The sequence below is a fragment of the Copadichromis virginalis genome, linkage group LG3 (assembly GCF_057382275.1).
Source record: "Copadichromis virginalis isolate Kocher_CV1m ecotype Utaka linkage group LG3, C_Virginalis_male_GT1.1, whole genome shotgun sequence".
Lineage (NCBI taxonomy): Eukaryota > Metazoa > Chordata > Actinopteri > Cichliformes > Cichlidae > Copadichromis > Copadichromis virginalis.
In genome coordinates this window covers 13,359,045-13,376,233 of record NC_140620.1, presented here as the reverse complement: position 1 = coordinate 13,376,233, position 17,189 = coordinate 13,359,045, and the positions used below count along the sequence as shown (strand labels likewise).

The 17,189-nt window shown below is 41.4% G+C and overlaps 2 protein-coding genes across 2 annotated transcripts in view; one reads left to right on the top strand and one right to left on the bottom strand.

Moving 5' to 3' along the window:
* LOC146712896 (coxsackievirus and adenovirus receptor-like) overlaps window positions 1-17,189 on the top strand; it is a 147,229-nt gene that overhangs the window by 94,284 nt on the left and 35,756 nt on the right. The window lies entirely within an intron of this gene.
* LOC146712899 (nuclear factor 7, ovary-like) lies at window positions 14,731-16,511 on the bottom strand. The gene has a single exon (XM_085445502.1). The coding sequence runs from the start codon at window positions 16,497-16,499 to the stop codon at window positions 15,111-15,113; it is 1,389 nt and encodes a 462-aa protein (XP_085301628.1). The 5' UTR covers window positions 16,500-16,511; the 3' UTR covers window positions 14,731-15,110.

Below are 17,189 nucleotides of genomic sequence, written 5' to 3'. Positions count from 1 at the left end.
CACAGTGTCTGTAAATCCACGGGTGAAAATAACACATGTAACATTCACACAAGTCCACGAGTGATTGAATGAAATGTGATCATGGAAAAATAAATTCAAAACTATTCAAGACTTTTACCATTAACTGTCATTCTATTATGAAGTAACAGGAAGGTAATAACACTATAATATAATAATAATAAAGAAAATTAAAAAATATGGTATAACAGAGCTCACTGCCTCACACTGTCGATAGCAGCATTTCTTTTTAACCTTATTTCATTTAAGGCTCAGACGATCATCTGTTTCCACTTAAAGTAGTCTAGCTCTGATATCACTTTAGCCTCTGGATGGAGGATTTGCTATGTTAACTTATAGATAATAAACTCAACGTATTACAGACCAAAACCAAACACGTCCGTAGTATAAGACTGGATTTAACTCCCTTCACACCTGTCTCGACACAACAGTCAGGTCAGTCCCTTCCCTTTTAAGAAATCCACCTTAAATGTGTTTTAAATGTAAGTGATGCAAAATGAATTTAATATTTTATCTTTAGTTTGTCAGGTAGCATCAGGTCAGATGGATGATGTTGGGTGAGATGGAGCAGACAGAGATGTCATCACAGCTGAGAGGAAGCAAAAGCCTCAACATCCAGGCTTAAAAGTGATGTAGGGAGCTAAAGCTAAAGCTCTGCTTTCTTTGTGTGCTTGTGCTAACAGCAACTAATGAGAAATGTGATGACAATTGTCCAGCTTTGTCCTTTTATATTCTACCAAATGTGAAGTGAACCTGTGGTTATACAGTAACGATAAGAGCATCTTTATTAGTCCCACATGTGGGAAATTTGTTTTGTTACAGCAGGAAGTGGACAGTGCAGTTACATAGCAAACATGAGAGAACACTGGAATAGAATAAGAAACTGTACACAACTGTACCCAATAGAATAGAATAGAATGATAGGATAAAAATAGAATACACATGCTATATACAACTGAGTACAAATACAACGTTGTCAGAAAAAGAGTGTTACACTTAGTCCTATTGCACATGTGTGTGTTTGATCAGCTGCAAAGTCTTTGTGGTGGAGTCTGACAGCAGAGGGGAGGAAATCTCTCCGTCCCACATCGTGGGTGCTGCAGCCACTGAAGGAGCTGCTCTGAAGTGCTATAAAGGTTTGTGATGATCAATACAGGTTTACAGCTCAGATCATACTGAGTTCATTATGACTGATATAAATATGTGATAGAAGAATAATAAATCGAGTAAATTGTGATTGACAAACAGTTTTAAAGAGAAAGTTTGTTAGTTTAAATTGTGTGAAAGGTCAGAGATGGAGAGAACACCAGGCTGGGGCTGAATATCAGTGTATTACATGCAAATCTGATTGGATGACAGGACAGAGCATAAACTGAAGCTGGCATGGATGTTCTGGGTCTCCTGCCTCTGTGAGATCAGCAGGTCAAAGATTCAATAGCAAAACTTGGTTGTTCCAGCAGCGACGCCGAGGGCAGTGAGCTCTAAAAGCCTCCCAGATGAAAACGTGCCCGATCGAGAGGTGATCTGCTGCTGATGGGTGACGAACCTACTCAGGTCTCCAGCTCTTATCAGAGGAGGCAGTGAAGACACCTGAACTTCAAGGCAGTCGGGCTGGGCGAGTCTGTGATTACATACTTTTATCTAAGTACAATCTGAGTATTTTACCTGTAAGTAATCTTACAGTATTATGTTATATTGTGAGTCCTTCTTACAGATCTTCCTAGGTTGAAAATTAAACAGTACTAAATGTAACAAGTAGACAGCAGCACTAAAGTCATCAGTTTAATGGACACAGAGGAAGCTTTTCAAAGGCTTAAGAAGAATAACATGATGCTAGAACATCACATTTTATAATATGACAGTAAAAATAACTCACAGAGATCATCTTCTATGTTTTCCTCCATAAGGGCGGCGAGCCTGGGTCCAGCTATTTGAGTGGTGCCTTGTTTTGGTGAAGCTTTTGAATTGCTTGGCCTTTGAGGCCTGCATGGAGCTCAGGCTGACACTAAGCACAGGAAAGGCCCACAGTGGGTGCACACACAGGATACAGATCTGTCAGGTCATGATCAACAACCACTGACCAAAGCCCACTGATCTCTGACCTCCCAGCCCATTCTTCCTTCAGTGGGCTGCTTTCAGTCATTATGCAAATGTTCTGTTTATAAGATTGAGGAAACCTGCAGTCAAACAACATATAAGAACATAAGATGGAAACAAACAGAGTGAAACAGAGTTTGTTTCCTTCCTGGTTTCCTGGTTTTCGTATGTTTGTCACACTTAAATGTTTCAGATCAAACACATTAAAATATTAAACAAAGAAAACACAAACTGAAGTTTGTAAATGAAGATGTTTGTTATTAAGGGAACAAATCCAAAGCTACATCATCCTGATCTGAAACATTTAATAAGTGTGACAAACATACAAAGAACAGGAAACCAGTTTGAGCAGCTGTAATCAAACTGTCAACCTTCACACGTTTTACTAAAACCTTTAATTCTCCACTAACATCACTTTGTATCCACGGTCACTCTAATGGACCCTAGAAAATAAGATAAAACACATTCAAAGACTATTTTGTGTTGAGAAGACGTTTCTGGCTCTTATTATATTTTCTAAAGGAGGCAAACAGCAAACAGGACTCTCCAGCTGCCCCGGAGCAGATTGTAATCATTGCTCTAGACGAGCTTCATCATGTTGCAGACACACCTTCATGCTCAGGGCAGCCGTTACCTGTGTGCCCAAACTGAGTCTATAACAGTTTGTAAACTCTGTCAAATTTGATACGATGGATTTACAAACCACGGAGAACAAAGTACAAGCTGTCTCCCAGTGGGCTGGACTTAAGGAGGAAAGTCACATGAGGCAGGAAAAGTCACACGAGGCAGGAAAAGTCACATGAGGCAGGAAAAGTCACATGAGGCATCATCAGTTTCTTTCTGTCCTTGATCATCTGTTTTTCATCATGCTGGGTAACAGTGACTTCATGCAACATCAGGCTCAGCTTTATTCAGCTTTGAATACTTTTGTGTTTTTAGTCATGTTGGATTTAATGAACCTCTGAACATCCAGCAGGTCACCAGTGACCCACTGAGGGGGAATTTTAGCCTCATGCTAAACATGCAAAGTGTCAGAAACTACAGGGTGGCCTTTTGTTGTGGGCAGTCTGAGGTACACCTGTGCACTACTCATGATGTCAGATCAGCATCCTGATGTGGCACACCTGAGAGGTGGGACGAATTATCTCAATATAGCAGATGTGCCCACTACCACACATTTGGACTGATTTGTGACCACTGTTTGGGAGGGATGGTTATATTGTGTATCTGGAATGAATTTTAGGTCTCTACGTCCATCCCATGGGGAATGGGAGCAGTAACAAAGGTGTTGCGTTTATATTTTTGTTGAGTGTATATAGACATAGTATATTGTTACACACTTGTAAATGTCTCATTGGAGACTGGCACACACATTATTTTGCAACAACTAAATAATATAAAATATTTGAACCATCAGAACATTTTAACCAAATACAATATTGTAAAGAAAAGATTACAGGGGCAGGGTGCCTTGTTTTTGTCGATAAAGCTTTTCATGTCCTTAAAAGTGCTATTTTTTCTCCTGCTTAAAAATTTGGTTAGTGACAGTCCCTGGATAAGCAGAGGAAGATGGATGGACTAAATTTGCTTAGTCCATCCATCTTCTATAGAGCTGAGGTGTCAGATTCTGTGTAATATTATGCCACAATCCTGTCAGGAATCAGGATGATTTTGTTGTGTTTTACGCTTTGGAGGGACAAAATAACGTCAGGTCTGCTGGATTAAAAAATTATTTTGTGAGGTCATGCTTATGTGAAACTAGTGGAGACGTTTCTACATAATACACACAGTTTGGACACAGCTTTTCATTTTTACTTCTTTTTACTTTATTTTTACTTCTTTATTTTGTAGATTGTTACTGAAGGCACCAAAACTCTAAATGAACACATGTGTAATTTTGTAGTAAAGAAAAAAGAATGAAATAACTATAAATAAATATGTTTGGTTATGTTTATGTTATATTTTTTTAAATAGTCAACCTTTGCTTTGATCACTGCTTTGCACACTCTTGGCACTCTGTTGAGGAACTTCATGAGGTATTCAGCTGTGTTAAGGAAGAAACGCTTTTATAAGGTTTATGTTCAGCAGTCATTGATCAATGATTCCTCTTCCTGATTTGTTTGCTTGGTTTACATACCAAGCAAACATACTTTATATACATTAAAGTATATGTTCATATTTTACTCTTAATAGGAAAAGAACAAAATGTACTACTCGCTCTGTCTCTAGAAACAGGAAGTTCACCCTGTGACATTTACCGCAAGAGATTAACACACACACACACACACACACACACACACACACACACACACACACACACACACACGTATGCAAAATTAAAGGAAACTGCTATGCTTGTTTCACCCTGCTTACTATAAATAAAGACAAACTACTGCAGCTCGGTGTGAGTGAGTCTCTCTCTGAGCTCTCACCCGTGCAGCACGTTAACTGTCTCCAAGTGTCTCAGTGTTGTTTATTCACCTAACTGTTTGATAACTGTAAATCTCTAACAACCTGAAATATTATTGTTATTATTATCTTAAAGTAATATTATTATTGCTTCTAGGCTGGACTAATGTAGTTCATTATTATCAGGATGTCCTAAAAACTAACTCCAAAGGCTGAGTGAGTTCTGAACAACCAAAAAGCTCAATCAGACCAATGTTTTGCCACTAAGCAACATCCTCCAGCAGAACTCTATGTATCAGGTTGGTCCTGATGCACAAACATGTTTTAGATGGACTCAGCGGTTTAACATTAAGATGTTATTATGAAAGAAAAAAAGTTTTGCTCTGACAGCTTTTCTGAGAGATCTAATAAGATCCCAAACACATTGACCTCTTTGTAGAACATTATTAAATAAGCATATTATTTAACCTTTTAAACATTTTAAACACTGGGTTGTGAATAGAAGATGGAAAAACAAAACAACTAAAACAAAGAGAAAAAAGCTACGCAGCACACAAACTCTGGAAAGGGGACCTTTATGTCACTGAGCACATTATTATGTATGCATTAATAAATAACAGCTTAATAAAGATATTACACTCTTAATTTGTCGTTCTGTCACGGCTGGGGCGGCAGTCGTGTGGAGGGTGAGAAAGGAGGATCCAATAGCAGACAATGGCGGAGGTGCAAGTGGGTTTTATTTACAGTGCACAAAACCAAGGTGTGGGCAGAACCGAACATAAACCTAAACTGGGAAACCTAATGCAAAAATGGAGGACATGAAGCGAGGAGCAGAGAGACACGAAGAAACATGGAACAGTGCAGACTACACGGGAGGTTCACAGAGAAATACAGACGACGCCACGAGAAGCAGACACCAACTATAAATACACACACCAGGTAATCAGGAAATGGCACACAGGAGGGGACACAGCTGGAACTAATGGGCATAACGAGACAGGGGAGAGGTAAAACTGAACACACTGACATGTGATATGAACTTTCAGAATAAAACAGGAAACAGACACAGAACCAGACAGGACACTGAACTTGACAGGCAGACTCATGAGCAGACACAATAACACCATGGACAGACAGAGGGAACACAGAGAAGTGGGAGCAGGCAGGCAGAGAACAGAAAACCTAACAAATGGCAAAATCACAACAGAATGCACACTTGGAATGAACAAAAGCATAAAGAAACACAAAACACTGAGTCCTCAGACTCAGGACCATGACAACTCTAAAGCAATAGGTAACCCAAGTTGTTTCAGTACCTTGCCATTCCGGGTTTCTAAACAGTTCCAATATCTTGGAATAAATGTCACTCAGGATTATTGTGGTTTATTTAAACACAATCTCTCTAAACTATATGATGAAACCAAAAATAACATAGACAAATGGATTAATCTACCAATTTCACCAGCAGGGAGGATAAACATTGTTAGAATGAATATTCTTCCCAAATTCTTATTTTTATTTCAGTGTATCCCTATTGTGATTAATAAAGCCTTTTTTAATAAATTAGACTCCTTAATATCCTATTTCATATGGAACAGAAAGAATCCAAGAATCAAGAAAAGCTACCTGCAGAGACCGACATGTCAGGGAGGGATGGGGTTACCATGCTTCCGTCTGTATTATTGGTCATGTAATGTTCGTTCCATGTCGTTTTGGTTGCGGACTAAGGGGGCCGACTGGACAACGATGGAGAATGAAAGCTGCTACCCCTCCTCATTAGAAGCTGTGATCTATTCAGCTCTCCCTATCCCTAAACATGACTTTAAAAATCCTGTAGTCTCTCATACAATTAAAATCTGGACACAGATAAGGAAACATTTCGGGTGGAAGGAAGCTTCCATACTAACTCCACTCATGAATAACGCATCATTCGCACCATCACTCTCAAACATTTAATTCTCCAATGGAACCACAAGGGGCTGCACTCAATAAAGGATTTATTCATCAACAAGGTTTTTCCCACATTCCGGCAACTGCAAGAAAATGTGACTTGCACAGTAATGACTTTTTCAAATACTTACAGATCAGAAGCTTTGTAGGGAAGCTTTTTCCATCTTTTCCAGGTCGGCCCCCAGACTCTGCCTTAGATAACTTATTTCAGTTTGATCCACTCAAGAAAGGACTAATAACAAAAATTCACAACGCTTTGTCACAACTGGATGGAACTGTCACACTTGACTATCTGAAAGAGGCCTGGCAGCGTGACCTTGGTACGAGAATTACAGACAATCAATGGAAAAAAGCCCAGGAAAATGTACACTCTTCCTCTGTTTGCATTCGTCATGGACTCTTACAGTTTAAAGTGCTACATAGACTCCATTTATCAAAGTTGAAACTGTCAAAAATGTTCCCCAACGTAAACTCGTCCTGCAAAAGATGCAAACAGCAACCTGCTTCACTGGCACATATGTTTTGGACTTGTCCCTGTATAACAACATATTGGAATAATGTCTTTCATATCTTGTCTAAAATTCTAAAAAAAACACTTAAGCCAGACCCAATCTGTGCTTTATTTGGAGTGAAGCCGGTTGTTGTAGACCTATCAGCCACCCAAAATAATGTGATACGTTTTGTGACGCTGCTGGCACGCCGTTTGATTCTATTAAACTGGAAACAAAAGGTGCTTCCTACCATATCAGCGTTAATACAAGATGTATTGAGACACTTGCAGCTGGAAAGAATTAAACTCCTACTAAAGGGGAGGTTGGAGGAATTCCATTCAACCTGGCAACCTTTTATAGATTTCTTCAATACTGTACAGATATAAATGGTCACTGAGCCTTATTGGTAGTTCGATAAATAGCATCCTCTGTCCAACGTTGTTTGTTGTTGCCTTTTTTGTTGTTGTTGTTGTTGTTTTGTTTTTACTTTGTTTTTTCCTATTGTATATATGCAATCATTTATATTTGAATCTTAGTAGCCTTTATGATAAAGAACACTGGAAAACCAAATAAAGAGATTTGAGAAAAAATAAATAAATAAATAAATAAATAAATATTGAAATATCTTTTGAATTAGTTAAATGTCAGAATAAAGAGAGACAGAGCTATTTTTATCACTTTCATCATATTTAGGAGTACATGTACACTAAGTTTATTGTTAATTAATAAGAAAACTCCAGACGATTCCATTCTGAGCTGAAGAAGCTTCTGATAGGTTAGTAGAGTCCATGTGAGTAAACTGGTGGCACAGCTGTGGATGCATATAAGGCAAAACACAGAGCCTGTTTCTTTGACATGGCAAAATCAAGAGACGTCAACCAAAACACCAGGAAAAGAATTGTGGAGCTCCATAAGTGTGGCTCAAGTTTTGAATACAATTTGGTGCCATTTACAATTAAGAAATACAGATAGTTTCTCTCTTTACTCTTAAAGTTAACAAATATTGTTATTGATAAATAATATATTTATCAATCTAAAAAAATAAACATTTAGTCTGATTTGATGTTACAATTAAAAAGTGTTTGTTTTTATCTGAAGAGTTTGTAAATATCTGGTTTCAACTGTATATTTGATGATTGTCAGCACAAAGAGGGAGAGAGAGGAACAGAACAGAGATGAACAAGAGCAGGTGAGACACACATGTTAGTCAAATGGTTGTTTACCAAAAGTATCACTGTATCACAGGTACTCATGTTTCTTTTTAGGTTTGCTTTTTTTCAAATTCTGTATTTATTAAGTTATGCAGGCTTGTTTGCACAACAAGGCTAAATAATTATATAAAATTTTCCATCCATCCATCTTCATCCGCTTTATCCGAGGCCGGGTCGCGGGGGCAGCAGCCTAAGCAAAGAGGCCCAGACCTCCCTCTCCCCAGCCACCTCCTCCAGCTTATCCAGGGGAACACCAAGGCGTTCCCAGGCCAGCTGAGAGAGATATAATCTCTCCAGCGTGTCCTGGGTCTGCCCCGGGGCCTCCTCCCGGTGGGACATGCCTGGAACACCTCACCCAGGAGGCGCCCAGGGGGCATCCTTGTCAGATGCCCGAACCACCTCAGCTGGCTCCTTTCGATGTGGAGCAGCAGCTGCTCTACTCTGAGCCCCTCCCGGATGGCCGAACTTCTCACCCTATCTCTAAGGGAGAGGCCAGCCACCCTTCGGAGGAAGCTCATTTCTGCCGCTTGTATCCGCGATCTCGTTCTTTCGGTCACTACCCACAGCTCGTGGCCATAGGTGAGGGTAGGGACGTAGATCGACCGGTAAATTGAGAGCTTCGCTTTTACACTCAGCTCCCTCTTCACCATGACGGACTGGTGCAGCGTCCGCATTACTGCAGCTGCAGCCCCAATCCGTCTGTCGATCTCTGGCTCCCTTCTCCCATCACTTGCGAACAAGACCCCGAGATACTTGAACTCCTCCACTTGGGGCAGGAACTCATCCCCAACCCGGAGTGGGCACTCCACCCTTTTCCAGCTGAGAACCATGGCCACAGATTTGGAGGTGCTGATCCTCATTCCCGCTGCTTCACACTCGGCTGCGAACCGTTCCACTGCGAGCTGGAGGCCCTCACCCGATGAAGCCAACAGAACCACATCATCCGCAAAAATCAGAGATGAGATTCTGAGGCCACCAAAGCGAAAGCCCTCCGCCACTTGGCTGCGCCTAGAAATCCTGTCCGGTGTGTTGGTGGTTCTTTGTGTCTGGGGGTGGGCGTCCGGGTACACACCGGCTCACTCCTTGGCGGCCGCTTGTCGGGGCCTGGGGCCTGGGGCTCGCTCGGGCCCCTTTGGAGGTGGGGTGCCCCCGGCCTCTCGGCCTAGGGCTCGGTCACTCAGGCGCAGCTGGGGGCCGGCGGAGCTCACGGGCGCGTCACTGCAACTCCCCCTGACTTCTGCTCCGCGGCTGCTGGGCGAGCCCTCATCTGGGACTCTCCTCAGCTCTTACTGGAACAGTGGCGCGGCTGCCCCTCTGTTGGTCTTCCATGGTCTCTTGTGTTCTGGGGGCCTCTGGATGTCTGGAGTTTTGATCTCCTCCATACCCGCTTCACACCCTGGAGGACGGGGCTGTGGCCCCCCCACACTCCCTAGCAGATCATTACATGGAGAAACCTTTGGAATGCAAGCATGCTGATCCACACAGGTATGCACACATGGGTATTCACAGACGCGGACTAAAGCTTTCTTGGCTGCTGCCTCAAAGCACACTGTGCGCTGTCTATCTTGCGTGCTGCACAATATCGTTTATTACTTAGTAAATACTGATATCTATGACTAGCTAGTTTATTGTGATGGTGCTTTGTTTTCTCTATTATTATGTTGCTCTTTGTTGTTTGCTGTCTCCTCTGTTTGTTTTTGTTTGTTTGTTTGTTTTTTTTTTTCTCCATACAGGTGACCCAGGAGTTTTTTGTTTTTTTGTCTCTCTTCCCCCCCCCCTTCTCACCGTCTCTTCTCCCCTTTGGTTTTCTTTCTTTCTCTCCCCCTCTCTCTCTCATTCATTCCCCCTGTCCTATTTATTAAAAAAAAAAAAAAAAAAAAAAATGACAAAGGATGAACTGAAGCTCTGCCATTACGTAATGTCGCATACTGCTGTTTCTGATGTCATTTAGAAGAAAAAATAAATAAATAAATAAAAAATAAATAAAATAAATCCTGTCCATAAAAATTATGAACAGAACCGGAGACAAAGGGCAGCTAGTCGAACCTCGGATAAAAAATTTTCTGAATCTAAATATTGTACTTTGGTAGAATTAAAAAATAAGTGTAGTGCAGGTCTATGATGATTTTTAGTGCTACTATCATCTAGTTCTGATTCTGGTTCTGTCCTGGTTAAGTCCTCAGTAGTCCTGGTTTTGAACTGTTGTAGTCCTGTTTTAATTCTGGATCAGTTCTGGGTCTGGTTGAATTGAGGTTTAGTCCTCGTGTCTTGATGCAGCCCCGACCTTGTTCTGCCTTGCTGCTTAATTAAAAAACTAGTCTAAGGTGTCCTGCACATGTGATATATATTTTTCCCGATATGAAGTCATTCTTTTTTGAACAAAACTCAAAACAGAGCCAATTAATCATTCAGTCATTTCTAACCCCCCCCCCCCCCCCCCCAAAAAAAAAAAAACAAAAACCCCAAAACAAACAAAAAACAAACAAAAAAAACAAAACCCACATGCATACTACCCTTTAGGGCTAAGCCCCGGGCGTTTCAAATGTCTGGCTCCGCCTCTGGTCTATGCCAAACCAGAATTTTAAACTGCTTTTCCAATTCGCCTCTCAAAATTTCTGATTCACAGTTAAGAGTGTGGCATGTGCACATGACATGTTTTCACCATTTGTAAGCCAGAAGAGTGACTGCTCTTGAAGCCTGGTTGTTGCACAATACTAATACTCTTACTGCCACTACTTCTTGTTCTACTAGTACAGCTACTTCTACTGCACAAGCACCTCAGAGGGACATATGCAACAAGGCTTGGAGGTCAGACACCTATAGGGCCAGCAGGGTGGGTATTGGTGCCACATGGTGTTGCAGCTGATAAAGCCATAAACTATGCCCATTTTGTTGAAGTGATCACCAGTTTGCTGGGTTTTTTAGAGACACAGAGTGAGAGCGATCATGTTCTATATTACTGTTTTTAATGGATTTTCAGAGCTGTTGATTTATGAAGCAGTCTTCATGGAAACATGTCAAGTCTGTTTTTGGGATTGAGTGTTAAATTGTCACAGTTTTAATAAAACCTGCATTTTCCTGCAATGATACTGGAGAGCAAAGAAAAGTTAGACGATGTTTATCCAGCTCTTCCAAAATGTACCTCACAAACATCTGCTGGATCCTGAATTCAACATTCTAGGGCCTATGAACAGGTTAACACTGAATGTTCTACGAATACTGGCCCAAAGGTAAAAGGTGAGAATTCCTCCGGTAAAATCGTTTGTTTTTTTTTCTTTTTAAATTGTTAGAGCCTTCAGGCACTATGGCAACAGGAATGCAAATATTAAAATGTGAAGAAAAGCTTGAAAATAACATTTTCACCCACAAGCACAAAACCAAGAGCCCTAACATGTGATTAGTTTTGACTTGCTGCTATAACTAAAACATGGTGTAGCTGTTGTGTTGTTTAAGAATGGAGAACGCATTTTTCAGCGTGGGAGCGTCAGGCCTCACATTTCAGAACAGCTTCTAATGGAGCCTCACTGCGTCTAGAGACTGGAGATCAGGTGTTTTTATGTCTCTGGGTTAGTTTTAAAATATATGACCATCATTTTCACCATTCCACCTTCAGTGGTCATCTTCTTTTCACCATGTAAAAAGGGAAACACTTGTCTCTGTCCACAGTCAAAGATAAAGAGCAGCTGTACCTGGGCCTCCTTGTTCTGATGGTTGTTTGTCCATAACGGACGTCTTCAGTTCTCACTGCTGAGTAGATCACAGCTGAATCAGTCTCTGTACAATAAACACATTAAAATTACTGCAACAGTGCTGTGATATTATTACACTACAGCGATGGAGATATTTCATTCTGTTCTTTTAAGCTTATTAAAAGCATTAAATGGTGTCTTTTTATAAATAGCAGCAACTTTTCACAGTGTTTATTTTATTTTAACACCTCTGCTGCAAAACAGTGAGAACAAAGAAATCAGGATGTTTCTGAGAAAAAGAAGAAGGGCGGCCACAGAGCTGCAGACTGATGCACTTTTACCACAGAGCATGAAGGAAACATGCATGACCAGTGTTATCAGCCAAACCCAAACACACTGCAGCAAGAAGCTCCATCAGTGTCACACTAACTCGAGTCAAAAAGAAGCAGAACAAGTTTAAAAGAATAAAAAGTCACTGATGGATATAAAGGACATTTTATCTGTTCAGTCTCTTCATATGTCTCATGTTCACATGTTCCATATCTTAACTGTGTGTAGCAACAACAGATAACACACATGTGTGGGCCTCATCTGAGCTCTGACACATGTAGCTCAGTGACAGCACTGTCTCTCTCTCAATTGGCAGCTGAAACTGTTGTGAACTTCTCCATGAGTCATATTTCCTGTTTCAGAGCTGCTGATTGGCTCTTTGGGCCCTTTACCTTCAGGAGGTCATGGACGAAGCACTGAAGTCGTTTATCACGTAAAAAATATTTTTAGCTTATAATAATTTGATTTATTTTTATTTATTTATTTAGGACAGTGCATGTTAATGAACATAAATGTAAAAAAAAAAAAAAAGATTTATAGCCAAAGGCTAATTTCCATCTGTTGTTAAATAATAAAATATTAATGAAAACTGGAGGTTTTTATTTAGAACTTGGATTTTAAGCTATTTATGCCTTTTTTGCTGCTCTTTTTTAAACTTATTCCCTTTAAACTGTATTTATTCTTTTTAAAATATATTGGTTATTGCACTGTAGAGGCTGCTGAGGAACAGTATTTCGTTTCAGGCTGTGTAACACGAAATGACAATAACCAATAAAGTCTTGAGAGCTGCCATCATTGTTCCAGCAGGAGGCAGTAAAACACCAAACTGCACCTGTTGTGCTGAAAAGGTGTGAGCATGTGCAGTAACCCAGTAAGTTACCTGAATATCTCTCTCTCTCACACACACACACACACACACACACACACACACACACACACACACACACAGTACTGATACTAATGACTCGCTCTCAGATCTATTTGGGTTTAATGTCAGGGTATATTTGTGGATGAAAGTTTTGGTAGGACACATGATGTGGACAGTCTGGTAATCCCAGAATATTTTAATGTAAGAAAACTCCAGACAGCTCTGGAGAAAGTTTCAGAGTAAAAGCCCTGGAGTGTTTTACATGTTATTCTGTTGGATTAAATCTGACGGAACTGATTCATAAACACTTCACTGCCAGGTATCAGGTGACCTGCAGAGACTGATCCTACAAACACTCAGAAACAGAGTAAACCAAACTGCACCACAGTGATCAGACGAAACCTTCCTGACATGAACACAGCTCCTCAGTAAAAACTGTGAACCAGCAGAGAGACTACACCCAGCACCATACACCACCTCTCTGACACAGTACACCCTCGAGCAGGTGGTGTCCCCATAAACAGTGTGAGAAGCTCTGATTATTTACTATGTTCAAACAAACTGAGTGTCCACAAACGTCTGAGCTCACAGTGAGAGCTGCTGGCACAGTTTGGAGGTGATCTGCCCCCTGCTGGACACACAGAGCTACAACATGAGGATCAGAGGAGGCTGGTGCTGCTTCACCTTTAGACACAAGAAGGAGGTCAAAAAATGTAGAAACAGAGATTGTTTTTAAACCTGTAAAGGAGGAAATCCTGACGAACCAATCCACAGCCAGAAAAGAAGTCTAACTCTGTGCTGCTCCAATCAGGAATCAGCTCTGTTACTGTGTGAGTGTGTAAAGTCACAGAGTAGCTGGTTTCAAATGTATCTATAAAGTTTATTCACATTTTATTTAGGCTTCAAAAAACAGTCCAAGTTTATTTCTTTGGACTTTGTTCACTTAATGGATGTTTCCCTGCATTTCTATTTTCACACAGTTTATTTCTTACAGCAGGAAAACTGAACAGAATGTATGTAAGAGGTCAGAGTGAGGATGACGTCACTTAATACAGGAAATACATGTTTGTCTGTTTTGATGATGAAGGACTTCTTCAGCTCTGTAAACAGCTACACTTGAGAGGACAGAGGTGATTTCATGGATCAATAACAATGTGTTTATCAGCTTTCATCATCAGTGCAGACATGACGTCAGATCTATCAGAGTGAAGGCCGTCTCTCTGATGACGTCACAGAGCAGAGTCCTTCTGTCCAATAAAGGATCTCAGATCAGCTGCTGCCATCTTGTGGCCACAGTTGGTTACTGTCTCTGAAAGTTGTCTCATGTTTCCTGTTGTCCTGCTAACAAAGGCTGGAGCTCATCATGCTGAGAGGGCAGCAGCATTTTGTGGCTCTTCACACATGTTCATTATATTCTGATGATCCTGGATGGAGACAAACTACAGATAAGTGTGTTCAGCCCAACTAGTTTATCTCATTACAGCAGTTTGATGTTTCCCTTTGAATCCCCCTGAAGATCCTGACAGTGAAGCACGTACATAATACTCCAGCCTTTCAACTCTGAGCTTATTTAGTTCTATTAATACACTGAAATCTCATTTGTGTCATGAAGAAAGTCTTTAATCAAACAGAATTCAAAGATCAGAAACATTTCATATATGGAGTTAAACATGAATCATTGTTTCAACAACATATTTATTGTTGTCATAAACAGACAAGAAGACAACAACAAACTGCTCCTCCCATTCAACACATGTCAGTCCATATCCCAGCAAACTAAATCATCTCCATTTACACATCAAATAGAAACATGAATCACTTGGAATGATTAGAAACTTGATAGAATTTCAAATCTAGTTTGGGGAGTCATTCAGTGAGAAACAGTGAAATGATTTTCCATGTGAAAAGGTGGACAGCAGAAACAGAAAGAAAGAGTGAAACTAAAAGAGAAACAAAGAGCTTTGGAACAACGAGGCAGCAGGAGGACAGCTGCAGTTTAACAGCTTCAACTCACTGACAGGAAACAACATTAGAAACATCATCATCCTCAACTCATCTGCTGCACTGACACTGACACCTTCAACGGACACACCTTCAGTTTATCAGGCCAAATGTATGGAAACATCCTGTGAGTGAAAGTGTGTGTGAAGGTGTGTATGTGTGTGTTAGTATCAGGATCAGAGAACGACAGCTTTCCTCTGTTCCAGTCCAGATTCACTCTGATCCTCTGGAACTTCTTCTGGCCTGAGAGAGCAGTGAGAGGAGCTGATGGTGAGAGTGCTGAGTATTCACCTTCATCAAACAAAATTGACCATAATCCAGAGTCTATGTTTCCCTTCCTCTCCATAGACTCTGCTGACACACCCAGTACCCACCGTGTACTGTCTCCAACTTCAACATCCCAGCTGTGAGTCCCTGAGTTAAAGCCCTCAGAGCCCAGAACAGAGTAGTAATTATCAAACCTCTCTGGATTATCAGGAAGCTGCTGCCTCTCTCCTCCATATCTCACACTGGTCAGATCTTCAGACAGGATGAGTTTTGGATTTGCAGTGTTTGGGTCCAGAATGAGAGGAGTGTAGGAGACCATGTCCTTCATGTTGTTCCAGATGTTGAAGGTCAGGTTGCCCAGGTGTTTGGCCTGGTCTATCAGAGCTCCTGAGGGCAGCTGTGGATCATCCAGCAGGGGGCAGCGCTGGACTCTTTCCACTGCAGCCTTGTAGTTGTGCAGGAATGAGACGTCTTCAGCTCTCAGCTCCTCCTCTGTGGCTCTGACTGTGTCTGAAAGAGCTGCTATCTCTCTGCTCAGAGCCTCCATCTTCTCCTTCATCATCCCACTCTTCTGCTCCTCTTCCTCCCTCAGTGCAGCCAGCCTGGCCTCCTCTTCCTCTGCTAGAAACTGCTGAAGCTTCTTAAACTGCTCCTTAATCTGCCTCTCTGTGTGTCGGGCCTGGACCTTAATGTGTTCTGCTGTTTGATCAAACTTCACTTGAACTTCTTCACAAACCTTTAACTTCTTCTTTAAGGGCTCCAGAGTTTCCTGAAGTTCCTTCTTGTGTTGTTGTGCAGCTTCATCGATGGGTCTGAATCTGTGATTGGTGTGTTTTTCTGAGGCACAGCAGACGACACACACTGGCTGCTGATGGTCCAGACAGAAGAGTTTGAGTTTCTCAGAGTGCAGACTGCAGAGAGCCTCTGAAGCTCTCTGATCTCTCTCCTGTAAGAACGACTCACACAGGTTCTTTAAAGCCAGATTTAAAGGTGGTTCATTCCTTGAAGATCTTCTCTTACAAACTGGACACTCATGTGTTGGTCTCTCTCTCCACCATCTCTTCAGACAGTCTTTACAGAAGCTGTGGCTACATGACAGAATAACAGGATCTCTGAAGACCTCCTGACAGACCGGACAGCAGAGATCCTCCTCTGATCTGGAAGCCATTGAGTCTGTGAGTGAAGCTGAAAACAGCAGACAGGAAGTACAGTCAGTCCTGGCTCCCCTCCCTCCTCTACCACCTTCACTGAAACTTGCTTTGAGTCGTGTTTTTGCTCAAACTCACATTCAGTGTGTGGAGCGTCAGCAGCTTGAAGCAGCAGTGTTGGAGTTTTCCACTTTTCTCTCCTGTAGCTGGACTCACTCAGAGGAAGCTGCTAGTTTGGTCTGAGCTCAGTCTGATCGTCTGTGCGTCGCTCTTTACTGAGGACGAAGAACTTCCTGTTTCCTGGTTTGTCACATTTGAGTGACGTGAGGGGAGGAGAAAATGTTGCTGTTTGACTTTTAACTAAGGTGTGTTTCAATCCTGCCTGCAGCTCAAAAGCTGTAAAACAGGTTTTGTGTCTTTTCACCTCCACAGGTCACAACATGAAACCTGTTGTGAAGGTTATAAAATAAAGTGTCACTCGGTGGTGCAGCTGTTTGTCAGCTTCTATTTTAGACTTTGTTCTGGTTCTTCTTCAGGTTCCCAGCAGTGGGAGTGTAATGCAGTCACACACACACAGGTGGTGTTAAGGTGGATTCACTTAGTTACAGACAGTGGTGTTATTTCCTGTAACTAAGGGTGTGTTTCACTCCAAAGTTCAGACATTAACCTGCCAGAAGTTGTAAAAGTTACTGATAAAGAGCTTTTATCTC

Coding starts and splice junctions, on each gene's coding strand:
- LOC146712899 (XM_085445502.1), bottom strand. CDS start 16,499: ATGGCTTCCAGATCAGAGGAGGATCTCTGCTGTCCGGTCTGTCAGGAG.